General features: G+C 39.7%; 1 protein-coding gene across 1 annotated transcript in view; it reads right to left on the bottom strand.

Annotated features, from left to right (window-relative positions):
* LOC116266320 (U-box domain-containing protein 33-like) overlaps positions 1-22231 on the bottom strand; it is a 38249-nt gene that overhangs the window by 10348 nt on the left and 5670 nt on the right. The window contains exons 2-5 of the mRNA XM_031647484.2: positions 20163-20284; positions 16609-16730; positions 13740-14229; positions 12785-12919 (exon numbers count right to left, since the gene is read on the bottom strand). Coding sequence (XP_031503344.1) covers positions 12785-12919; positions 13740-14229; positions 16609-16730; positions 20163-20284 — 869 coding nt within the window. The remainder of the gene's footprint in view (positions 1-12784; positions 12920-13739; positions 14230-16608; positions 16731-20162; positions 20285-22231) is intronic.

Genomic DNA, 22231 nt, shown 5'->3' with positions numbered 1-22231 from the left:
TGTCTCTGTTATTGCTCCCATCGTCGTCTCTCTGTGTTGTTCCCTGTTGCCGCTGTGAAGTTCCGGTTGTGGTCATCTTCTGTCTGCCAGTCACCGTTGCTCTGCCGCCGTGAAGTTCCAGCGTTTTTGGGGGGGGGGGGGTCGACTATGTTTTTTGCCACTCGTCTGCCTTTGTTCATGACGATGGTTTTTTGTGCCCTACATCGCCCGTGCCTCCGTCGTCCTTCTGCTTTTCTGTCCAGCACTGCCCAGTGCCGCGGCTCGGTGTCTGCTGGCCACCGCCTTGCTTGCTGCCGCTCCTACTCCGCTGCCCTTGTTTTTGCAGTGTGATTTTTTGTCTTCTACTGCAGCGCTGATTCTTGGTCATGGCAGAAGCTTCTTCGTCTACTGTCAACACAGACCAGGCTGATGTTGGGGCGTCTAGAACTGGGAATATTCCAGTTCAAGTTACTACCATTCACCTCACCAAGGAAAATTACCTTCAATGGTCTGCAACAATCACTATGGGGATTGCTGGTCGGAGACAAATTGCTTATGTTAACGGGAGGAAGATTGAACCGGCTGAAACTAGCATTGCTTGGGACACATGGTTTCTTGAGGACAACCAAGTTAAAACTTAGATTTTCAACTCTGTGTCATCCAAGATTCAACCCATCATTCTTCGCAAGAGGACTTTGAGAGATATGTGGGTTATTCTTGAGCAGATGTATGGCCAGAAGAAGCAAGGCCGTCTTGTTATTACTGGGAGAAAGGGGGATCACATCTCGTATAATGAGAGGTGTGCTCTTGTTAGTCGTGCCCCTATGAGAGCTGCCTCACCTCCTCGCAAGTGCACTCACTGCAAGAAGACTGGTCATACCATGGAATTTTGTTGGGACCTCCATCCTAAAGAGAAGAATAGTCGAGGGAGGTCTTATAGTGGGAAGAAGTCTATTTCTGATGCTACCAATTCTAGTGGAGGGAAAGCCTCTATCTCTGCTGAACAGATCCGCGAGCTCCGTGCTTATCTAAGTCGGATTGATGTCGGTCAGGCCAAAGTGTTAGATGATGTGAAGGTTAACCATGCTCTTGCCATTTATGGAGAAAAAAGGTAATTCTTGTATGGGAGAATAGATTGTTGACAGTGGTGCCACTCACCACATGACTAGCAATCCTAACCTCTTCCATGAGTATAAGCTCTTGTCTGGAAAGGAACGTGTTTCTCTTGCCAATGGTTCCTTTACCTCTGTGGCAGGAAAAGAGAGTTTTTCTTTGCTAAACAAATTTTTAGTGCATGGGGCCTTACATGTTCCTCATCTTCCCTTGAATCTTTTGTCTGTCAACAAGATTACAAAGGAGCTGAATTGTGAACTCATATTCTCTGCAAATCATTGTGTTTTGCAGAACTTGGTGACAAGGAAGAGGATTGAGATTGGTTTGGTGTCTAAAGGATTATATCGACTACCCATCTGTGTGGCCACAGCTCTTATGACAACAGTTAGTAGAACAGAAAAGAAAAGAGAGAATTGTCTTCAGTTGTTTTTGTATTAGCATGAACACCTTGGGCATTTCCCTTTTGGAGTTTCGAAACAGTTATTTCCTTATTTATGTTCTAGTTTGGACATATCTATGATATCTTGTGATGTATGTCAATTTGCTAAACATGTTAGGGCTTCATACCTTGTTTCCACCAGTCGTGCTAATGAAGTTTTTTCATTGATCCATTCTGATGTGTGGGGGCCTTCGGGAATTCATACCCGTCGTGGTTTTCAGTACTTTATAACCTTTATAGATGATTACTCAAGGAGTATCTTTATATATTTGCTGAAAGATCGTAGCAAAGTGCCTCATGTCATAGAGACCTTCATTCTTCTTGTGGAGACCCAATATAGAGGATATGTTGAGACCTTTCGGTCTAATAATGCTCGTGAGTATGTGTGTCAAGCTGTAGAGGATTTCCTTCGAAAAAGGGGGATTGTTCATGAGACATCTTGCAGCTACACCCCTCCTCAAAATGGGGTAGCTGAGAGGAAAGATCGTCAGCTGCTTAATGTCATCAGGGCCCTCTTGTTTCAAAAGAATCTTCCAAAACATTATTGGGGAGATGTTGTTCTTACTAGTGCATATTTGATTAATCGTATGCCTAGTCGTGTGCTAAATCGGTGGACTCCCCATTCTATGCTTCCAGGGAATCGTCAACCCTTTCCCCTTTACAAACTCAAGCACAAACTCGATGGCAGCATTGATAGATATAAGGCTCGTCTTGTGGCTAGAGGCTTCACTCAGCAGTATGGGGAAGATTACGATGAGACTTTCAGTCCAGTCATCAAGATGGGAACGATCAGCATTGATAGATATAAGGCTCGTCTTGTGGCTAGAGGCTTCACTCAGCAGTATGAGAAAGATTACGATGAGACTTTCAGACCAGTCATCAAGATGGGAACGAATCTGTGTTATCATCTCTCTTGCAGTCTCACATGGATGAACTTTATATCGGTTGAATGTTAAAAATGTTTTCCTTTGTTAGAATATGTTGTTGTGGGAACCGGGTCCATATCTGGACCCGGTTCTATGGGGCGCGGGTACCGAGGTGGGCTCGGTACCCTAGGCGGCTTCTCCTCTCTCCCTCTATATATTGTCCTTATGTGTAAGTGTTGAATTAAGTGGAATAACATTTTCTCTCTCCTAGGGTTGCGGTTGTGCACCTAGGTTAGAGCTTCTCCGTGGTTTTTCACCTCTCTTTGAGGTTTTCCACGTATATTGTGTGTTCCTTCTCTTTCTCTCCATCTTGGTGTGTGTTTCTACATGGTATCAGAGCCAACGCGTGAGAGATCGTTGGTGTGATCGTCGTGTTTCCGCCGGTTTTTTGCCGCTGCTGTTTTCTCCGTTTTTTTCTCTGCCGCTGCTGCGTCGTCGCTCTCTGCTGCGCCGCCGCCGTCCAGCGCTGCCAGCTGCGCCGCCACCGTCCAGCGCTGCCAGCGGCGCCGCCATCGTCCGGCGCGGTTGTTCTCTGCTGCGTTGCCGTTGTCCATCACTGCCGTTGCCCACTTCAGCGCCGCCGTCGTCCCGCGCCACCGCTGCCCTTCACCGTCGCCGTCCATCGTTCCCAGCGTCGCCCAGGAACGTCGCCGCCTGCCTTTCGTAGCCGCTGCCTCATTCCCGTCGCCTCTGCCTAGTTCTCGCCGCTGTGCCTCTTGTTGCTGTGTGCGTGTTTGTGATGGCAGACGCGATGGGGACTCAAAAAGATGCTGTTCTTGACGCGGGCAGCGCTTCCAAGACTGAGAACGTGCCGATCCAGGTCACCTCCATCCGTCTGACCAAGGACAATTACCTATCTTGGTCTGCCGCTCTCGAGATTGGGATTACTAGCCGTGGGCGTCTCTCTTACATCACTGGCGACAAACCTGCGCCCATCAAATCTGATCCTCATTGGGCAACGTGGGCGTTGGAGGACAGCCAAGTGAAGGTCTGGATTATCAGCTCCGTGTCCTCCGATATCCAGCCCCTCATTCTGCGGAAGCCGACCTCTTTTGATATGTGGACTGTGCTTGCGAAGATGTATGGTCGCAAGAAGAGACATCTGCGTACCTATCAGATTAAACGCAGTATTTACTCCCTGACACAGGGTGATTTGTCTGTTGCTGCCTTCTATGCTGCCCTGAAGACCAAATGGGAGGAGCTAGATTATCATGTGACTGATGAGTGGAAGTGCGGTTCAGATCATTCCCTCTACTGGGAAAAGGAATGGATGGACCGTACGTTTTTGTTTCTGGGAGGCTTGCGGGATGAATTTGAGTCTATTCGTAGCCAAATTCTTAATGGTGATGAAATTCCGGGGATAGAGGAAGTATATGCCCGAGTTGAGTCTGAAGAACAACGTCACCAGGTGATGCATCTTGACACCGGTCATGGCCCTTCTGCCTTTGTCAGCCGTGCCTCTGGGACTGGGCAGCGTCCTGCCCGGCATTGCACTCATTGCAACAAGTTGGGGCATTCGGTGGATTTCTGTTGGGATCTTCATCCCGAGAAGAGACTGGTCAGAGGTCGTCCTCCCTCTGGCAAGCGTAGCCCTTCTGTGTCTGATTCCAGTCAGAGCAATTCTTCTAGTGGTGCAAAGTCCAAGCTGTCCCCTGCTCAACTCAAGGAGCTACAGGCGTACATCAGCCGCCTATCTACTACCCCTGAGGAGTCCTCCACGTCTGAAGGGGCTCAGCTAGCCCAAGCCCTCGTTGCCTCGACTGATCAAGGTAACCCTTCTCTTGGTGATTGGATTGTTGATAGTGGAGCCACTCACCACATGACAGGGGACTCTAAACTCTTTCAAGAATATCAACTTTCCTCTGGCAAGCAACGCGTGTCTATGGCAGATGGGTCTTCTATCTCTGTGGCTGGGAAAGGGAGCTTGTCCCTGTTGAACAAATACCGTCTCCACAATGCCTTGCATGTTCCAAATATTCCTGTGAACCTACTCTCTGTCAGCAGTATTACTAAAGAATTAAACTGTAATCTAATTTTCTCTGCTGATCATTGTTCCCTGCAGGACTTGGTGACGGGGAAGAAGATTGGGATTGGTTCGGTTACTGACGGGCTCTACAGATTGCCGGTACAAGTTGCTTCAGCATTGATTTCTGCCACGAGTGGTCACTTGTCTGGTGTGAATGATAGATCTACTGTTCTGCGATGGCACGAGCGTCTTGGACATCTCCCATTTCAGTTAATAAAGAAGTTGTTTCCTCATTTGTTTGCTTCTGTTTCCATTGACTCCTTCGCTTGTGAAGTGTGTCAATTGGCTAAACATGTCAGGGCTTCGTACCCTATCTCATTGAATAAAACCACTCATCCGTTTGCCTTAGTTCATTCCGATGTTTGGGGTCCTTCTGGAGTACCCACGTGTGGTGGTTGTCACTATTTTTGACGCTTATTGATGATTACTCTAGATGTACGTTCGTGTACTTATTGCGAGACCGTAGTCAGGTTCCAGCAGTTGTGAAAAACTTTGTTGCCTTTGTTGAGACTCAATTCCATACGACTGTTCAAGCTTTCCGTACGGATAATGCTAGGGAATATGTCTCTCAATCCCTTGATGATTTCTTGAAAGGCAAGGGTATTGTTCATGAAACCTCTTGTAGTTATACCCCTCCTCAAAATGGTATAGCTGAACGTAAAAATCGTCACCTTTTGAATGTTACCCGGGCCATTATGTTCCAACGCCATGTTCCGAAGCGGTATTGGGGTGATGCACTTCTCACTAGTGCACACCTCATTAACCGTATGCCTACTAGGGTGTTGGATGGTCAGTCTCCTTATTCTACCCTGTGGCCCACTCAGAATCCGTGGCCTCCTACTCCTCGTGTCTTTGGGTGCAGTTGTTTTGTGCATAATCATAGCCCTACTCTCAAAAAGCTTGATCCCTGGTCTATTAAAGGAGTGTTCTTGGGGTACTCTTCCACTCAGAAGGGGTACAAATGTGTGGATCCCACTACTTCCAAAGTGTATGTTTCGAGGGATGTCACATTTCATGAACATGAGTCGTATTTTCCGGTGAATCCTCTTCAGGGGGAGTGTATTGGGCACAAAGGGGAAGAGTATTCCTCTAATCAGCTGATTCAGTTTATGGAGTTTTTGGACTACAAGGTTAGTCCCAGTGTGATTGACACGGTCACGGTCAGTAATGAGAAGGGCAGTTATATGGAAGGGGTCACGGTGGATGCTCAGCCCACTGTTGCCAGGGATCACTTGTTTGGCCAGGTTTATGTCAGAAAGGAGAAAGCTACAGTGGAAGATGTTGGTGATGAGGATAGAACCAATCCCAATCCCGTGATCTCCCTGGATGACCCAAGTCCATCGAATGGAGAGCTCCCCATTGCTTTGCGCAAAGGCACCAGGTCATGTACTTCTCACCCTATTCAGAGATTTGTTTCTTATGCTAAGCTCAGTACAAATTACAAATGTTTTATCACAACCTTATCCAAAGTTGTTATTCCCAGGTCGGTGGATGATGCTAAGGATGATCCCAAGTGGTTACATGCTATGACGGAGGAGATGGGTGCGTTAGCTAAGAACAAAACATGGGAAGTGGTTGATATCCCTAAAGGGACACACTTAGTTGGCTCTAAGTGGGTGTACAACGTGAAGTATAAACCTGATGGCACTATAGATCGATATAAAGCTCGTCTGGTTGCAAAGGGGTTCAGCCAGAAGTATGGGATTGACTATCTTGAGACCTTTGCCCCTGTTGCAAAGTTGAAGACCGTGAGGGTTATTCTTGCTCTTGCTGTGCACAGGAAGTGGCGCATGGACCAGCTTGATGTTAAAAATGCATTCTTGAACGGCCATCTGGAGGAAGAAGTCTATATGAGCATGCCTCCCAGGTATGTTCAAGAGGGAAAATGTTGTCACCTCAAGAAAGCTTTGTATGGCTTGAAGCAGTCGCCGAGAGCTTGGTTTGAGAGACTAAGGATCGTTATGAAGTCTACTGGGTACAAGCAAGGAAATGGAGATCATACCCTATTCATAAAGCAGAGAGATGGTCTGGTGAGTCTTCTCCTTGTCTACGTTGATGATATGATTGTCACTGGCAGTGATGAGGAAGAAAACAGGAAGATGAAGGAGAGATTAGCTAAAGAATTCGACCTCAAGGATCTGGGTAAACTGAGATACTTTCTGGGGATAGAGATTGCTCGATCAGAGACAGGGCTGGTTATGAATCAAAGGAAGTACACTCTTGACTTACTAAAGGAGACAGGTAAACTTGGTTGTCGGCCCTATCTTACTCCTATGGAATCGGGGACTAAGATAAGTATCAAGACAGGCACTATTCTGGATGAGGAAGGAAAAGGGTGATATCAGAGGCTAGTAGGTAAGCTTATCTATCTTACTCTTACTCGCCCTGATATCACGTATGCGGTAAATGTGCTAAGTCAATTTATGCATGCTCCCACGGATTGTCACTGGAAGAGTGCAGAAAGAGTGTTGGGATATCTAAAGAATGACCCAGGAAAAGGACTGCTGTATACTCGACAAGACAAACTTACTATTGAGGGCTACTCAGATGCAGATTGGGCAGGTTGCACTGACACAAGGAGGTCCACTACAGGGTATTGTATCTTTCTTGGAGGTAACCTAGTTGTTTGGAGAAGCAAGAGGCAAGAAGTGTGTTCGAGGTCTAGTGCTGAGGCTGAGTACAGGGCTGTTGCAATGGGAGTTACAGAGATGCTGTGGCTGAAGATCCTTTTGACTGATATTGGTGTGGAACTGGAAGATAAAATGAAGATGTACTGTGACAACAAGTCTGCGATTAATCTTGCCAATAATCCAGTTCTACATGACAGGACCAAACATGTGGAGATTGACCGTCACTTTATCCGGGAACGCATTGACTCAAAGGAGCTGATTCTGCCATATATGAAGTCTGAAGATCAAGTTGCAGACGTCCTAACTAAAGGGCTTTGTACTTCTTCATTCGAAAAAAATGTTAGCAAGTTCGGCATGTTTGACATGTATGCCAAGCTTGAGGGGGAGTGTTAGAATATGTTGTTGTGGGAACCGGGTCCATATCTGGACCCGGTTCTATGGGGCGCGGGTACCGAGGTGGGCTCGGTACCCTAGGCGGCTTCTCCTCTCTCCCTCTATATATTGTCCTTATGTGTAAGTGTTGAATTAAGTGGAATAACATTTTCTCTCTCCTAGGGTTGCAGTTGTGCACCTAGGTTAGAGCTTCTCCGTGGTTTTTCACCTCTCTTTGAGGTTTTCCACGTATATTGTGTGTTCCTTCTCTTTCTCTCCATCTTGGTGTGTGTTTCTACATCCTTCATGGCTTTCTAAAGGAAGAGGTATACATGAAACAACCCCCAAGTTATGCTACTAATGATCCAACTCAGTGGGTGTGCAAATTACAAAAATCGTTGTATGGTCTTAAGCAAGCATCTCGCTCATGGTTCGATAGATTTTCTCTCCATATACAATAGGCTGGTTTTCTCCGAAGTTTACTTGATCATTCCTTATTCATATATCATGCGGGTGAAGTTACCACTTCGCTACACATATATTTAGATGACATAGTTCTTACTAAAAATTCTTCATGTCATATATCTCATGTTAAGGAGGTATTGAAACAAGAATTCAAGATGAAGGATCTTGGCGAACTACTGTATTTCTTGGGTGTTGAGCTTGACAGAAAAGGTGACACATTAACTCTTACACAACATAAATATACTCTTGATATTCTAGATAGAACAGGTATGACAAATTGCAAGCTCATAAATACTCCTAGTGTTCTCAATACAAAACTGAATGTCTCTTATGGGAGTGATGCATACTCAAATCCTAGTTTCTATCGGAGTATAGTTGGCATGTTGCAATATCTCACCTTTACACGTCCAGACATAGTGTATGCAGTGAATCAAGTATCTCAATTTATGCATGCCCTCACAAAAGGCCAAACGCATTTTGCGTCACCTTAAGGCTACTCTTGGGGATGGACTCGTTTACACAAGACAGTCAAATATTTTGAATGGACATAACATTTCCACTTACATTGATGCAGATTAGGCAGGTGATCCAGACGATAGACGATCACTTTCAAGTTATTGTCTCTTCCTTGATTCCAATCTTATTTGTTGGAGTAGCAGGAAACAACGTGCAGTTGCTAGATCTAGCAATGAGGCAGAATATAGGGCAATGGTTGCAGGCATAGCTGAAGCCCCATGGTTACGTCATCTGCTTGGGGAACTCTCCCTTCTCATTGCTCAGTCATCTTTATTTTGTGACAACCAAAGTGCGATCAAGATTGCTTTCAATCCTGTTCTACATAATCGCACTAAGCATATAGAGATTTATCAACACTTCATTCGTCAAAAGGTCGAGGAAGCCGAGATTGTTCCTACTTATATAGCCACGTCTCAACAAGTAACTGATTTTTTACCAAGGGACTCACAGGGCACCATTTCTAGGAATTGAAGAACAAGTTGTGCATGATCAAACCTCATGCACAACTTGAGGGGGGCTGTTAAGATTGTACGAATTGGATCGGGTCTGCCTAGACCCGATCCATCTTGCCCACACACCCAAACATAATGGGTGGTGGCATACTTGTAAATATTTGTTGTTTTCTGTATTTACTTGTAACATAAATTAAGATACATTAATAACAATGAGGAAGGGCCACGGTTGCTGCCCTCTTTTCCTTTCTCTCTCTCTATTGCACGTGCAGTCACCTCCTCCTCTTCTCTCCTTGCATCTACAAAAGATTCCATCCAATGGTTTGGCGTTATATCTCAAAATCTTACACATACTCCCTTCAGGGTCCCTTGACTCAAGTACTTTGTTCTTTATGATCGACACAAGGTTTTTCAAATGAATCAATAAAGATCAGAAAATATTGGAAATCCCTAGCCATCACAAGTGTAATAAATGAAAACAGATTTTTCAAAGAAACATCAACAGTTTTTAGCACCAGCAAATGCCTCAGTATGTGATGTCATGCAATTCCAAGTAAGATAAAACAACCAATTACTCATGAGAAGACAACACAGATGAGATTATCAGTTTATATTCAAAATATGCAACTTGGTGTTTAAAAAAAAAGTACAGGATTATCTTTTTTTTTTTCAGAGGAAAGTGTTTAATATATATTGTATGTATATAAAGTAAAAATGTTGGTACGAAAGAAGACTTATATAACAAAAACTAAGTTCACATAACGGAAAGTTGTTTTCAGTATTAAGTATCTATAGAAATAATATAAAATATATTTTCTTTTCTAGTCAAAGGACGACCATAAAAACTTTTAAAACTTTCAAGGGACATGTAACAACACTTGACAGGAAACCAATTGAGTAACAAAGGCAAGTGAAAAGTTTAAACAGCTAAAGGCATCATACATAAAAAAATCTTGCCTAAAGACTCCACAACAAAATGGAGTAATTGAACGAAAACATAGGCACATTATTGAAACTGCAAGAGCACTTCTCTTATCCAAAAATGTTCCTAAAATTTTTGGGCTGAAGCTGTTTTAACATCAACCTACTTGATTAATAGAATGCCTACCAAAATCTTGAAACATATTTATCCATTTGAAAGATTATACAATATTAAGCCAAATTATAATAGACTTAAGGTTTTTGGCTGTAAGCCTGTAAATATTATGTTTGTAAGTGACAAAAATGATAAACTTTCCTCTAAAGCTATTAATTGTGTGTTCATTGGTTACTCAGAAACACAAAAGGGTTATAGATGTTATGATATTGAAGAGATAAAGTCTATGTTACTAGAAATGTGATATTTTTGGAAGATGAAGATGGCTTTAAGAGTAAATCCAAGCAGCTAGAAGATTATGCATTTTTATGGATTGATTTCGATGGTGATGATGATTCTAATGATGAGGATCAAGTTGAAGAAATTGGAGAAGTCCTAGAAATGATGATCCTCCAAGAGAAATTATTGTTTATAGGAGAAGGAGTCATGCAACTCAAGAAACTAATCAATCCAGTCCTAGAAGGTCTCAAAGGCATATTTGGCCTCCCCAAAGATTTATTTCATATGAATCATTTTCTCCTAAATACCGAGCTTGTCTTATGGCACATCATTCTTTTTATGAGCCTTCATAATGCTAAGGAAGTTCGAAATTGGATTGAAGTAATGAACCATGAGCTTAAAGCTCTTGAAAGTAATGAGACTTGGGAAATTGTTTCTTTACCTACAGGAAAAAGGACCATAGGATGTAGGTGGATCTATAAAGTCAAAACTAGAAGAACTTAATGGATCAAGTGTTTGACGGATGAGAAGATGGTTGAGACTCCTGATGCACTTGGTGTGAAAATAAGAAGAGATGATGGAGAAGTGTTGGACACTCCCACACCATGTTGACAACTTGTAGGAGCTCTTTCATATTTAAGCATCGCATGCCCTGATATAACGCATGTCGTGCATATTGTTAGTCAGTTTCAAAATGCACCCACCACAATTCACATGGAAGCTTTCATGAGGATCATCAGAGACATTAAGAACACAATCAACAAGCGAATCTTTCTCTCCTCTTCGTCCATTCTTAACTTGATTGCATATGTAGATGCTGACTGAGAAGAGATCCCAATGATAGAAATTCAACTACTAGATTTTGTGTGTTTTTAGGTGACTCCTTGATCTTATAGGGATGCAAGAAACAACAAAAGATATCACTATCATCTATTGAGGCAGAATTTTGAGCCATGGCTGCTACTACTATAGAGATCCTTTGGTTGAAGAATCTTATCAAGGACATGAGAATATACACCGAAGAGCTGGTGAAGTTATGTTGTGACAATAAATGTGTGATTTACATAGCAAACAATCATACATTCCATGAGAGAACCAAACAGATCGAGATAAATTGTCATTTTGTAAGAGAAAAGTTTCTTAAGAAGCATATTGAACTTCCATATGTTCCGTTGGAATTCCATCTTGATGACTTCTTCACTAAAGGACTTGGAGCTGCAAGATTCTTGCTTCTTCTTGGCAAAACTTCGGTAATATCACTGTAAGTTTGAGGAGGATGTTAGAAGACAATGTTATTTAAGTTTTAGGTAGCATGATTTTATGCATTAAGCTAGGCTCTATCTTCTATCATTTATTTTAATTTTCACCTTTTTATTTTTATTTTTCTTTTCCTTATTTTCTGTATTTTTCTTGGTTTCAGCCAGAATTTGGCTGAAAGAGTCCAGCCATTGGACTCTCCATCGGCTAGTTTTTCCAGCCGTTGGAGACTCCAATGGCTCCTTCTCCTCTCTATTTATTGTATCTCACTGTTGTATGCTCTTAATGAGCTACGTATTTTTATCAATGAAAGGAATCATTCCAGATTTCATGAGTGAGAAATTGATTACTGCGTGGGGTTTACAATCATTTCTAGTAGTAAAAGTTTATGAAGAAAAATAGCATGTAATGCCACATTTTGGGTATGTGTATGTGTGTTCATGTGCTTATATGGCCATCATAGCGGCCTATGATTTTTTTTTTTTTATCTACATCATAACGTAATTGCGACCATGCATGTCTCTTGAATGACCGCAGAGTTTGAACACCCAGGCACTCTTCTCACTTAGTAGGCAGTAACAATTCAAATCAGCAGTTAGAGGTGGCCAAACGTAAAAGTTCAGTTACTTTGGGACATTAACATAAATTATATGAAAGACAACATAAATTATATGGAAGATACTGCTTTGAGTTTTAGCATATTTGTGCATGTGAAATCTTGAGTTGAGCATTGCATTTTAAAAAGTGATAGGGTCACCATAAACATTTTCAGGACTTCATTGCTCTCATATAACTAGTTGCACGTTCTATCAAGCACAAAAATTTGATTACCATCCACAAACCCGTGCTTATTCCCATTCACACTCAGTTTGAACTCTCCATATATGGTTTGGTATTTAAGAGCCCACCTCAGGAGACATTATTCAAATACAAGAAATTCTACAAAAAACATTTTTTCCTCCTTCTAGTCAGAAATAAATGCATTGACTAAAAAAATGCAAGGGTGCTGAGGATTAAATACACTGTTAATTGGTTTTTATCGAATTTGGTACGGCCAAAAGAACTAAAACCTCAAAACCATCGTAACTGTTCACATACTTACCTAGAATTCATCTAAAATCAGATAAGTTGATAAGGAAATTGGCTGTAAAAAAGACCCCAGAGTTTGATGTTGTAGACTGGCTCTTAAATGTATGCAATATTAGGATATTTTCAACATTTTGAGACATCTTTTACTTTGCATTAAGTAAATTTGAACAGATCAGAGCTTCTGGGTCCTCTAGGCTGGGGTTACCTTGCGTACTGCATCGATGGCACATTCTTCTGCATTTTGACGTTTCTCCAGCTCCTCTAAGGCCTCTCTTTTCAATGATTTAGCTTCTAATTTATACCTTTGTAAGCATTCCCACAATTCTTCAACCTCTTCCTCCTACATCATTTAAACATACACAACCATTTGGTAGTGACTTCAAATGCAACCATGCATGGGTATACACTAAATGAAGCATGCTTGCGAAACAGGCTATGCTCGAACGAATTCATTTCAATAGAAAAGTGTGTTCCAAGGTAATTGAGCTGGACAAACAATTAAGAACACCAAGTGAGACTCTAAAACGTAAGTTGAACTCTAAATCAATTAGTTGCAGACCCAACACTTACAAAAAATTTTTTCCTGTTGACATTGTTATATGAAAGATGATAAAAAGTGTACTGATTACAAGCCAAGGAAAACTAAGCACCTACAGTTCGCAAATTTGCAGCTGAACCCATAATCACAAATGACAAATATGGTTCTCAGGGTTAATCAGTGAGGCTTTCCTTGGGTATAGTCCGCAAGATATATTTTTCTCATGAAAATCTCAGGAAAATCTCAGGAATTAAAAAAAAAAATCAAAAATAGAGATGAATTTTCTAAAAGTTCTCTTACAAAAACATTAATAAAGGTAAAAAATAATTACTGAATTTTTTTTAAAAAAATAGAAGTATTTAGACATGTTTTTCTAATAAAAACATAGTAAAATACCACAATATTATCAAGAGAAATTGAAATCGGGCGAAATTTTCAAAAATAACACAAGAAGTTCCCCTTTCTTTGTTTAGTTTTTTAGGTGATATTATCATGAGACTATGGTAAGTTCGACCTGAGCCACACCTCAGCTCCTTCTCCAGCCTGGCACAAATACACACATGAATCCTTTCTCTTCCAACATTCATTCATTTCTATGCATTCTTAGGGATTATTGAGTTACCTTTGGTGCATCCGCTCCAACATCTGCTCCATGCTCTACAAGCAATGGCGGTCCCTTTTCTTCTGCTTCTTCACCAGCTTCTTGATCTCCTCTTGAAGCTGATAATGTGTCTGAGGAAGGTCCAGGACCAAGATCGACAGAAAAAACAGATGAGCCATATGAAATGCTGCTATCCAAACTGGAGGGAGATTGACTGTAGCTGTTGATTCCTGATGGGCTCGGCATGCTCTTTGACCCCTTCCTTCTAAACCAGCTTGATAGAGTTTTTGAATGGGGCTTTGAAAATTGTGATCTTTCTGGAGTTAATTCAGAAGTCCTCGAACCGACCGACATTGGTGATGGTGACAAAGAAGATGTCTTGTTTTCAATAACAGAAGGTGCTTCATGTTTGCAAATAAAGTTTCCATTGCACAGGAACCATATGTTGCACCAAGGAGGTGCATGAGATCTAACATGGATTGCTTTGCTTGAAGTTGGTGATGTTATATCTCTGAATGGTTCAAAAAGGATACATTAGATACTCGGCAACCCTAATAAATTGCAATCAGAATATAATCAACTAGTGTTGTGTAACAAAAGATTTTTCGAAAGCATAAAAATGAATAGTAGACTTAAGTAGAATCAGGTGTGTGTGTGTGTGTGTGTGTATATATGTATATATATACATATATATATATATATATATCATAGTGACAAATAATGTCTCGGAGTTTTAAACGGCGAGGTTTTTCTCGGGTATAATACGACGGCCTTGAAAAAAAAGGGAAAAATAGGTAAATTTTTAAAAATTTTAAAAAACTCAAAATGGGGGGAAATAAAATAAGTGAGAAACTAATAACACAAACATCACAAGATAAGTAGATTTGCAACAAATAAAAAATAAAAAAACTGTTTGGCACTCATATAATTTGTGGACTAAGTAAATATGATGACCATGTATGTTGACTATGAGTCATTCAATCAACTTGACTAATAATTTGCAGTGTAATAAGCCACACAGACTGTTCAGAACAGAAGCTGCACCAGGTTGACATGACTAAAGCATGGGTGCATGTGTAGCTAGGTGTGGCAACTGATAGTTTGTTTTTCTTTTTGTTGAATCATTGATATAATCATAGATCTTCAATTGTAATTCGTTGCATGTGAACAAGTTTTTTCCCCACACCTACTTGATCTCCCCCACACATTTATATTAGAATTTTTTGTATTGAGGATGAAACTTATGAAGTTAATCCATGGATTATTACATTATCATGAAAACATCCTAGTTAATTGAAGGAGTCTATGTATTTATGTGAGGCATAAAAGGTCCAAGCCATAACAAATGCAAAGCTTTACATACTCAACTCTAGCATAATTATCTTAATATAACTGCATTTTTTAGGTACTTGAATATTTCTCATTTTTTCTGACACATTAACAGTTAATTAAGTGAGAAAGTCATTGGATGTAAATAGTCTAATTAACAAAAAGAATATTTAAACCACATCACTTAAGACCTAAAAGTAAGATCTAGGGCATGCAAACTAATGACTCATAATGCATCAAAATTTGGTGCATAAAATGATAATGGATTTATTTCTAAAATACATGATCTAGAGCATCACTAAAAGTTTGTAGCAAAAATACAAGTTTTAGACTAGTTATACTACCATTAGATCAAGTGAAATCATTGTCTTTTGGCCTGGGCACACGAGCGCACAGAAAAACTTAGGGAACACCATCTGTCTTTTGTACATGGCTACACAACACACAAAAATGGTGTGGCCCAGACAGTTTATATCCAAGACACAATCAGAAGCCTAAAACACATAGTTTCCATGATTTTGGTTTTTAAACACATAGATATCTTCATTATCTCTTACTTGCTATGAACAATGCTTTGTTTGAAAAAATTTAAGAAAACAAGTTTGATTCTTGGCCAGAATTTTTGTGTAATATGCACTAGTCATTTTTCACTTGCTTAGAAAACACATGTAAACACAATAATAGTCACCTTTAATGTATTTTCATTATTAAATTAACTAGCAGATCTCTCTCTCTCCCTCTAGATCTATATATATATATATATGTGTGTGTGTGTGTGTGTGTGTGTATATATGTATATGTGGATAGACACACACACAAAAAAAAAAAAAAAACTGGACTTATTCAAAGTTTATTGCATCTAAAAGTAAATGAAGAAAAGCAGAGGCCATTAGCAGTGTGCTATACATCAATGAGACTATGGCCATGGCTAAGTGCCTTCTAAGGTATTGACAAGGGTGTTGCTGCCTTTCAGTTGTTTCCATGTAACATAGGCCTGCATTAATATTTGTTTAAATATTGATGATGCCTTGCCACCAGAGATATACCATCTTTCGAAGCTTTATCTTACCAATACTATTGGCCATGTCTGAGCTGTCTCCAAGGCCAAGTCCATGTGCTACGATGTTGATAATGGTGCAGCTGCCCTTTAGTCATCTCGATGTGACATAGGTACGTAGTATTATTCTTTAAACCCTGATGATGCCTTGCAACCAGAGATATACTATTTCTAACAGCTTTCTGTCATGCTTAAGAATGAATCTCTATTCTAAAAGAAATGACAATGATTGACAAAAGACTCAAACAAATTAGAATTAAGATATATGGACAAGGGTATTGTGAAAGCATGACTTCATGTGAAGACATTTGGATGTGATAATGGATCCAGCTGTTTCATATGCACTTTGTTGGCTGTTTCAAAGATGGCATAAACAAAGGTACCTACATGCAGATAGCGTCATGAAAACTTTTGGTTGTACTCAATAGAACTACTAGCCTCCCATCATTCCATTGCTTACTAACAAGAATGAATATGAGGAACAATAGTCAACTGATACATTACCTCTTGTCCTTGCTATTTGCAGCAGCTCCCATGACAAGTCTCTGAATGTTAAACCTAAGGATTGACTCAACAATCCCTGTTGCTACATCATCCCACTCAATTATTTCATAGACTACAACGGCCTGAACATGAATAAAGTATTAGAAGCATGGTGAAAAAAGCTGTATAATCTCAATAATCATTTAGTGACACAATCGGAGCAAGAAAGCTTTTAACCACCAATGCAGACTAGGGAAGAAAAGCAAGGAACACAGAAGCATCAGGAAAAGTGTTTCGGGCGGATGGTGGTTATACTGATTATTATTCAGAATTTGTAAAAGAAAGCAAGGTCACCTATTTTCAGTTAATTTGGGAAATCAAACAATTTTATATCCCCTTAAAACTCTGTCACAATAGCCATGCCTACCTTTATAATTGAGGCTCATTAGTTTGATGAGAAGTCTCTGATCTCAAGCCCAGGCCAGAACTAAGGCAAGTTTAGGTCTTTAGGCCACGCCAAATCAATTAACAGGCCATGGTTTATTCATACCAGCAAATCAATCTGGCCGATCATTTATATCCAAGGAAAGGACCTGACTGAGTTGGTCAGCCTATTTGTTGAAGTACAGATTAATCTAACTAATGAAACATCTGGACTAATAGCTAATAAGTAAGTTGATAAATTGGTAAATAATCTTATTGTTGCAGACGATGGAAAAAAGAGAGGGAACGAAAGAGAACGAGAGAGAGAGTGAAAATAAACTGTCGTAATCTTATTGCTAACCCTAATCACTTTTTTAAAGAGAGAATAGGGGTCGGTTGGAGTCTTTACACAAGAGAGACACATAAAGATGTAAATGACTAAAGAAGACTCTAACTTTCAAATAACTAGAAAACTACCAAACTTAAACATAAACTTTCTAATTTCAACACTCCCCTCAAGTTGGAGCATAGATATCAACTATGCTCAGCTTGTCACAACATCTAGAAAAATCACCAATAGAAAGAGCCTTAGTAAACATATCTGTGTTGATAGTAGAAGATCTACTTCAGGGTACTGCGTTTACTTGGGGGGAAATCTGGTTGTTTGGAGAACCAAGAGACAAGATGTTTGTTCCCGCTCAAGTGCAGAGGCTGAATATAGGGCTGTTGCTACTGGAGTGTCAAAATTATTGTGGCTGAAAGTATTGCTGACTGATATTGGGATAGAGACTGAAGGACCTATGAAGATGTACTGTGATAACAAGTCTGCAATCAATCTGGCCAACAACCCTGTGTTACATGACCAAACAAAGCATGTCGAGATTGACCGTCACTTAATCCGGGAGAGAATTAATGTCAAAGAGTTGATTCTACCATATATGAAGTCTTAAGACTAAACTGCTGATGTTCTGACTAAAGCCTTATCTGTGACTCCGTTTGAGAGAAATGTATCCAAGTTGGGCATGTTTGATGTGTATGCCCAACTTGAGGGGGAGTGTTGACATATGTGGTATTTAGGTCTCTTATCTGGGTCTAGATCTGGACCCGATCCAGTGTGTAGTTATGACCAATGTTGTAAAAGACGATAAAGCGAGGCGAGGCGTTGAACCTCTCATGAGGCGAGGCAAAGCGAGGCGTTAATTGAAGCGTAAGCTTCACGGAAAAATTTGTGAATTATATAATATTAATAAAAATAACAGCAAAACTGATCAAAATGACTACAATACTAAGAAGCTCTTTCAAAAGGAGAACAAGTTTAATCCAGAAATAAAGACAAAAAAACATCCACAAAAAAATATATAATAAAAAAGATAATTTGTGTTAATGTAAATTTTTGATGTTTTTATATTTATTTATATAAAACAAAATAATGTAATAAATATTATTCAACTGATTTGGTGAATGATTGAACATAGCTACCATAAAACACAAAAAAAAAGCATGAACTAATGCACTTAAAAAATTTGAAAGAAAATATAATAAGTTAAAGATGCAATTATAAACATTTAGAAAGAGAGGGAAGGAGTGAGAAGGTTCGAATAAAGTAAGCCTTCATCTTTCACAACATTTTCCTCTGTTTTAATTAAATTATTGTTGCTGAATTAGTATTGTGACCAATTCAATAAAGTGTTTACATTTTTAACTATTTTTTATCTTTTGTAGGAATCTTATATTTTCTGCAAAATTTTAAACAATTCTGATTCAACTTATTTCCTGAATCATAAGCCTTTTGGATTTGATTTAGAAAATGATTATGAATTTATGATAACATTTGGTATTAACCATAGAAACGTAATGAAGGAAATAGATGAACACATAATAAACTAACAATACTGCAACACATGGCAACGTGGGAGGACATACATGATACATGTCCTAACAATAGATGAACACGTGAAATAAAATAAACGCATGGATGACACGCATGAAGAAAACAAGTTTGAGTTCACGGTCATTCATTTTGTAAGGCAAAAAGATGGGGCGACGTCAAGCCGTGATGATCCCCACCTGAAAGTAGATGCAATCAGAGGGGAGGGCGGCAAGTCGACCCTGATCTCGTCGATGTCCAACCAAATGAAGAACTTCCATGCTCTTAAGATCGGTGATGCTGCCGTAGCTAAGAATCTATCGTCGGTTTTGGAGAAGGAAAACAACTTCACTGGTAAGAGTCCTCGCCAGTTCCATTTGGACGCGGTCTCCAAACGATAGCTTAACTCATACAGTCGAAAGAAGGACAAAAGCGTGTGGAGAGAAATCTTCAATTTCACATAAGTGCAGTGATTTGGGATTGAGAAAAGAGAATTTAGGGTATAAACATAGTTTAATTAGGAAAGCCCCCTTACTAATTTTCTTTTATTTTTAATTTTTTAAATTAAAACACTAAATAGACTTGAGGAGAGCGCCTCATACATGGAGCGCACCCTTGATGGAGGCATACGCCTCATTTGGTAGAGGCGCACGCTTCAGGAACGCATGCGCCTCACACCTCTGCCTCAAAGCGTTTTTTCTAAAAAACGCTTTGAGTCGCAGTTTTTTTGTGTGAAGCGGACGCTTCTCACAACATTGGTTATGGCCCTACTTAACCTGTGTAAACCCTAATTTCACTGTGTGAATGAAGGTTTTTGAGAGAGTGTGTCTGGTCGCTAGTGGGCACTAGTCCTCCTCACCCGTGGTTTTTTCCCTCTAGTTGAGGGGTTTTCCACGTTACATCCGTGTGTGTTCATCGTTTTACTCGCTTTTACCATTTCTACAATATTAATCATAGTTATGCTGCCCAAAAAATGAGAAAGGGCTATCCTTAAATCTTGTAGCAATGATTATTTATTAAAGTGGCTATAGAAACAGAAGCACAAGCTTATTTTTGACAGCCATAACAGAAGTCAGGTGCAGTACCTGAAGCAGGAACCAAAGTCCTTGTCCTTCCTATCAACAAAAGCCATGTACCCATAGATGGAAAAAATCCAACTATACCTGGGCATCTGGCACATGATGTTCCATAGGAGGGAATTGTACTGCAGACTAGATCCTACGTCTCCGAGCGAAGACTAAATGCAGGAAGGAATGGTCTGTTAGATAACATAAATAAACCTTACCTGCTCCACTTTACATGCCTGAACATATAGGCTCATGCATCGTTGTTTCTCCTTTTTTTTCCTACTTCTATATGGATGCACCTCTAGAGGATCTGCTGAAGAAAAATGTGCTTTTCCTCCCACTGCATCCAGAAAGAATAATCAGCAAATTAAGTCTCTCCCTCTCTCTCTCTCTCTCTCTTTTTCTCACACACACACACACACATACACACATAGAGACATTCATACAGTGCTTGAGCATGCTGATCTCGATAACAGAGATACTCATACTGCATTCAGTCATGATACGTGAAACAACTAAGCACCTAATAAATCTTAGACTAATGTTTGCATTTTTAGAAATTTGAACAGTTTACATATGTTTGGATCCATATTGGGTTCAAAAAGTAAAAACACCGAAACAATCTAAGAAAGACTTGCCTGAACATGAAAATCAACCAAAATCCATCCCTTATCTCACAGAGAGAGAAAGTACCCATTCACAAACAGACATTTCTACTCCTTTTTGCTTTTCTTAAACAGCAGGAAATCAATTATTATGTGAATATCTAAACAACTGAAACTTGCATCTTTACTTTATGCTATGAAAGGATTAAAAGAGCTTAAGGAATAGAGGAACATTTGTAATTCCTTTTGCTTTTAGAGAACAGTGGGGGATCATTTCTTATGTAAAGAGACAACCAACGTCTTATCTTCATATTCGGAAAGGATCAATGAAACCAAGGAATCAAGACAGTAACACCTTACTAAAAAAAACAATCATCAAATAATTTAAATGAATTACATTGGTTATTGGGCAATGGCCTTATTGATCAGCATTTTCAACCCAATGCATATCAACAGGAAATCAGAAAAAGGTCAGCCAGCAAGAAACCAATGAAACCCTGGTATAGTTAGTTGACAGTCGGTTAAAAATGCTGGCGACAAAACTTGGTTAGTCTTTAAATTGTAGCCGCAAATATCATGATATTTTTGACAATATTGCGACATTTATGAGAAAATGGCAAGAACAACAAGCCTTTTGAAAAAAACTTAAAAAATATATTTATCATGCTTTTTTCTCGTTTTTTGTCCATCTTTTTCCTTTTTCTCTTTTTTAAGGTTAGTGACCTCATGGAGACACCTTTAAACTTAAACTAAATTATTTTCTATTATTCTCATAATCATTAAGACATCGACTTTGTCATTTTATCTAGTATTTTCAATGTCTTCTTGTTAGTTTCTCTTTTTTTTCACATTAAATTTTAGGATTTTTTTCAAAGAATTGTCAAGATTTTCCTAAGAAAAACAACTTCGGTTAAAAATATCCATGAAAAACCTTGCCGGTAAAAACACGAGAATGATATATGTGGCTATGCTTTAAATCAAGTTTGCAGAAAACATGACATTAGAAAGGAAAAGAAAACATGGCGATTTCTCAAGTGGGAGGACCCCTGACAGTCACAAGGAAGGGAAAAGAAAAGGAGAGACAGATTAATCACTCCCAAACACCCACTAGTTAGGAAATCACTGGCCGTCATAGATAGTGAGAAAACAAAAACAAAATAAACTATAGGCAGGTGGGTGGTAGTAGATCTAAGTTCAACAGAACATAGTGAATGAAGAACAACCAAAAAAAGGGCCATTTCAACTAGTGACCCAGAATACCATTTGTCAAAGTCAATGTGGAATGCAGCCATTATTCAACAGCCACCAGCCACAAATGGAAAGAAATAATGAAACTCTCCATCCACATGGCTGGAAGGCTGCAGTACCAGTGTCAACATGCCGACACACCAACACAGGTACAGTGACATAGCTGGACACAACAGTTTTGAGTTTCGCAGGTTTTTTGTGGAATTTTGCATTTTTTGTGAGATTTTGGAATTTTGCATATTTTTTGTGATGTTTTCATATTTCTTGTGCAAATTTGCATATCTGTTGTGGAATTTTGCACACATATATACATATATGATTATATAGACCTTGTTGTATCCCTGTGTCTATAATTTTTAAACTTGTTGTGTCCGTACTAGTATCCCCATACCCATACCTGTATTCGCACCAGTATCCATGTGACTTAGCCACTA

The sequence above is a fragment of the Nymphaea colorata genome, chromosome 12, assembly GCF_008831285.2.
Source record: "Nymphaea colorata isolate Beijing-Zhang1983 chromosome 12, ASM883128v2, whole genome shotgun sequence".
In the NCBI taxonomy this organism is placed as follows: Eukaryota; Viridiplantae; Streptophyta; class Magnoliopsida; order Nymphaeales; family Nymphaeaceae; genus Nymphaea; species Nymphaea colorata.
The sequence above is the reverse complement of the archived record's forward strand: the minus strand, read 5'-3'. Positions and strand labels throughout refer to the sequence as shown.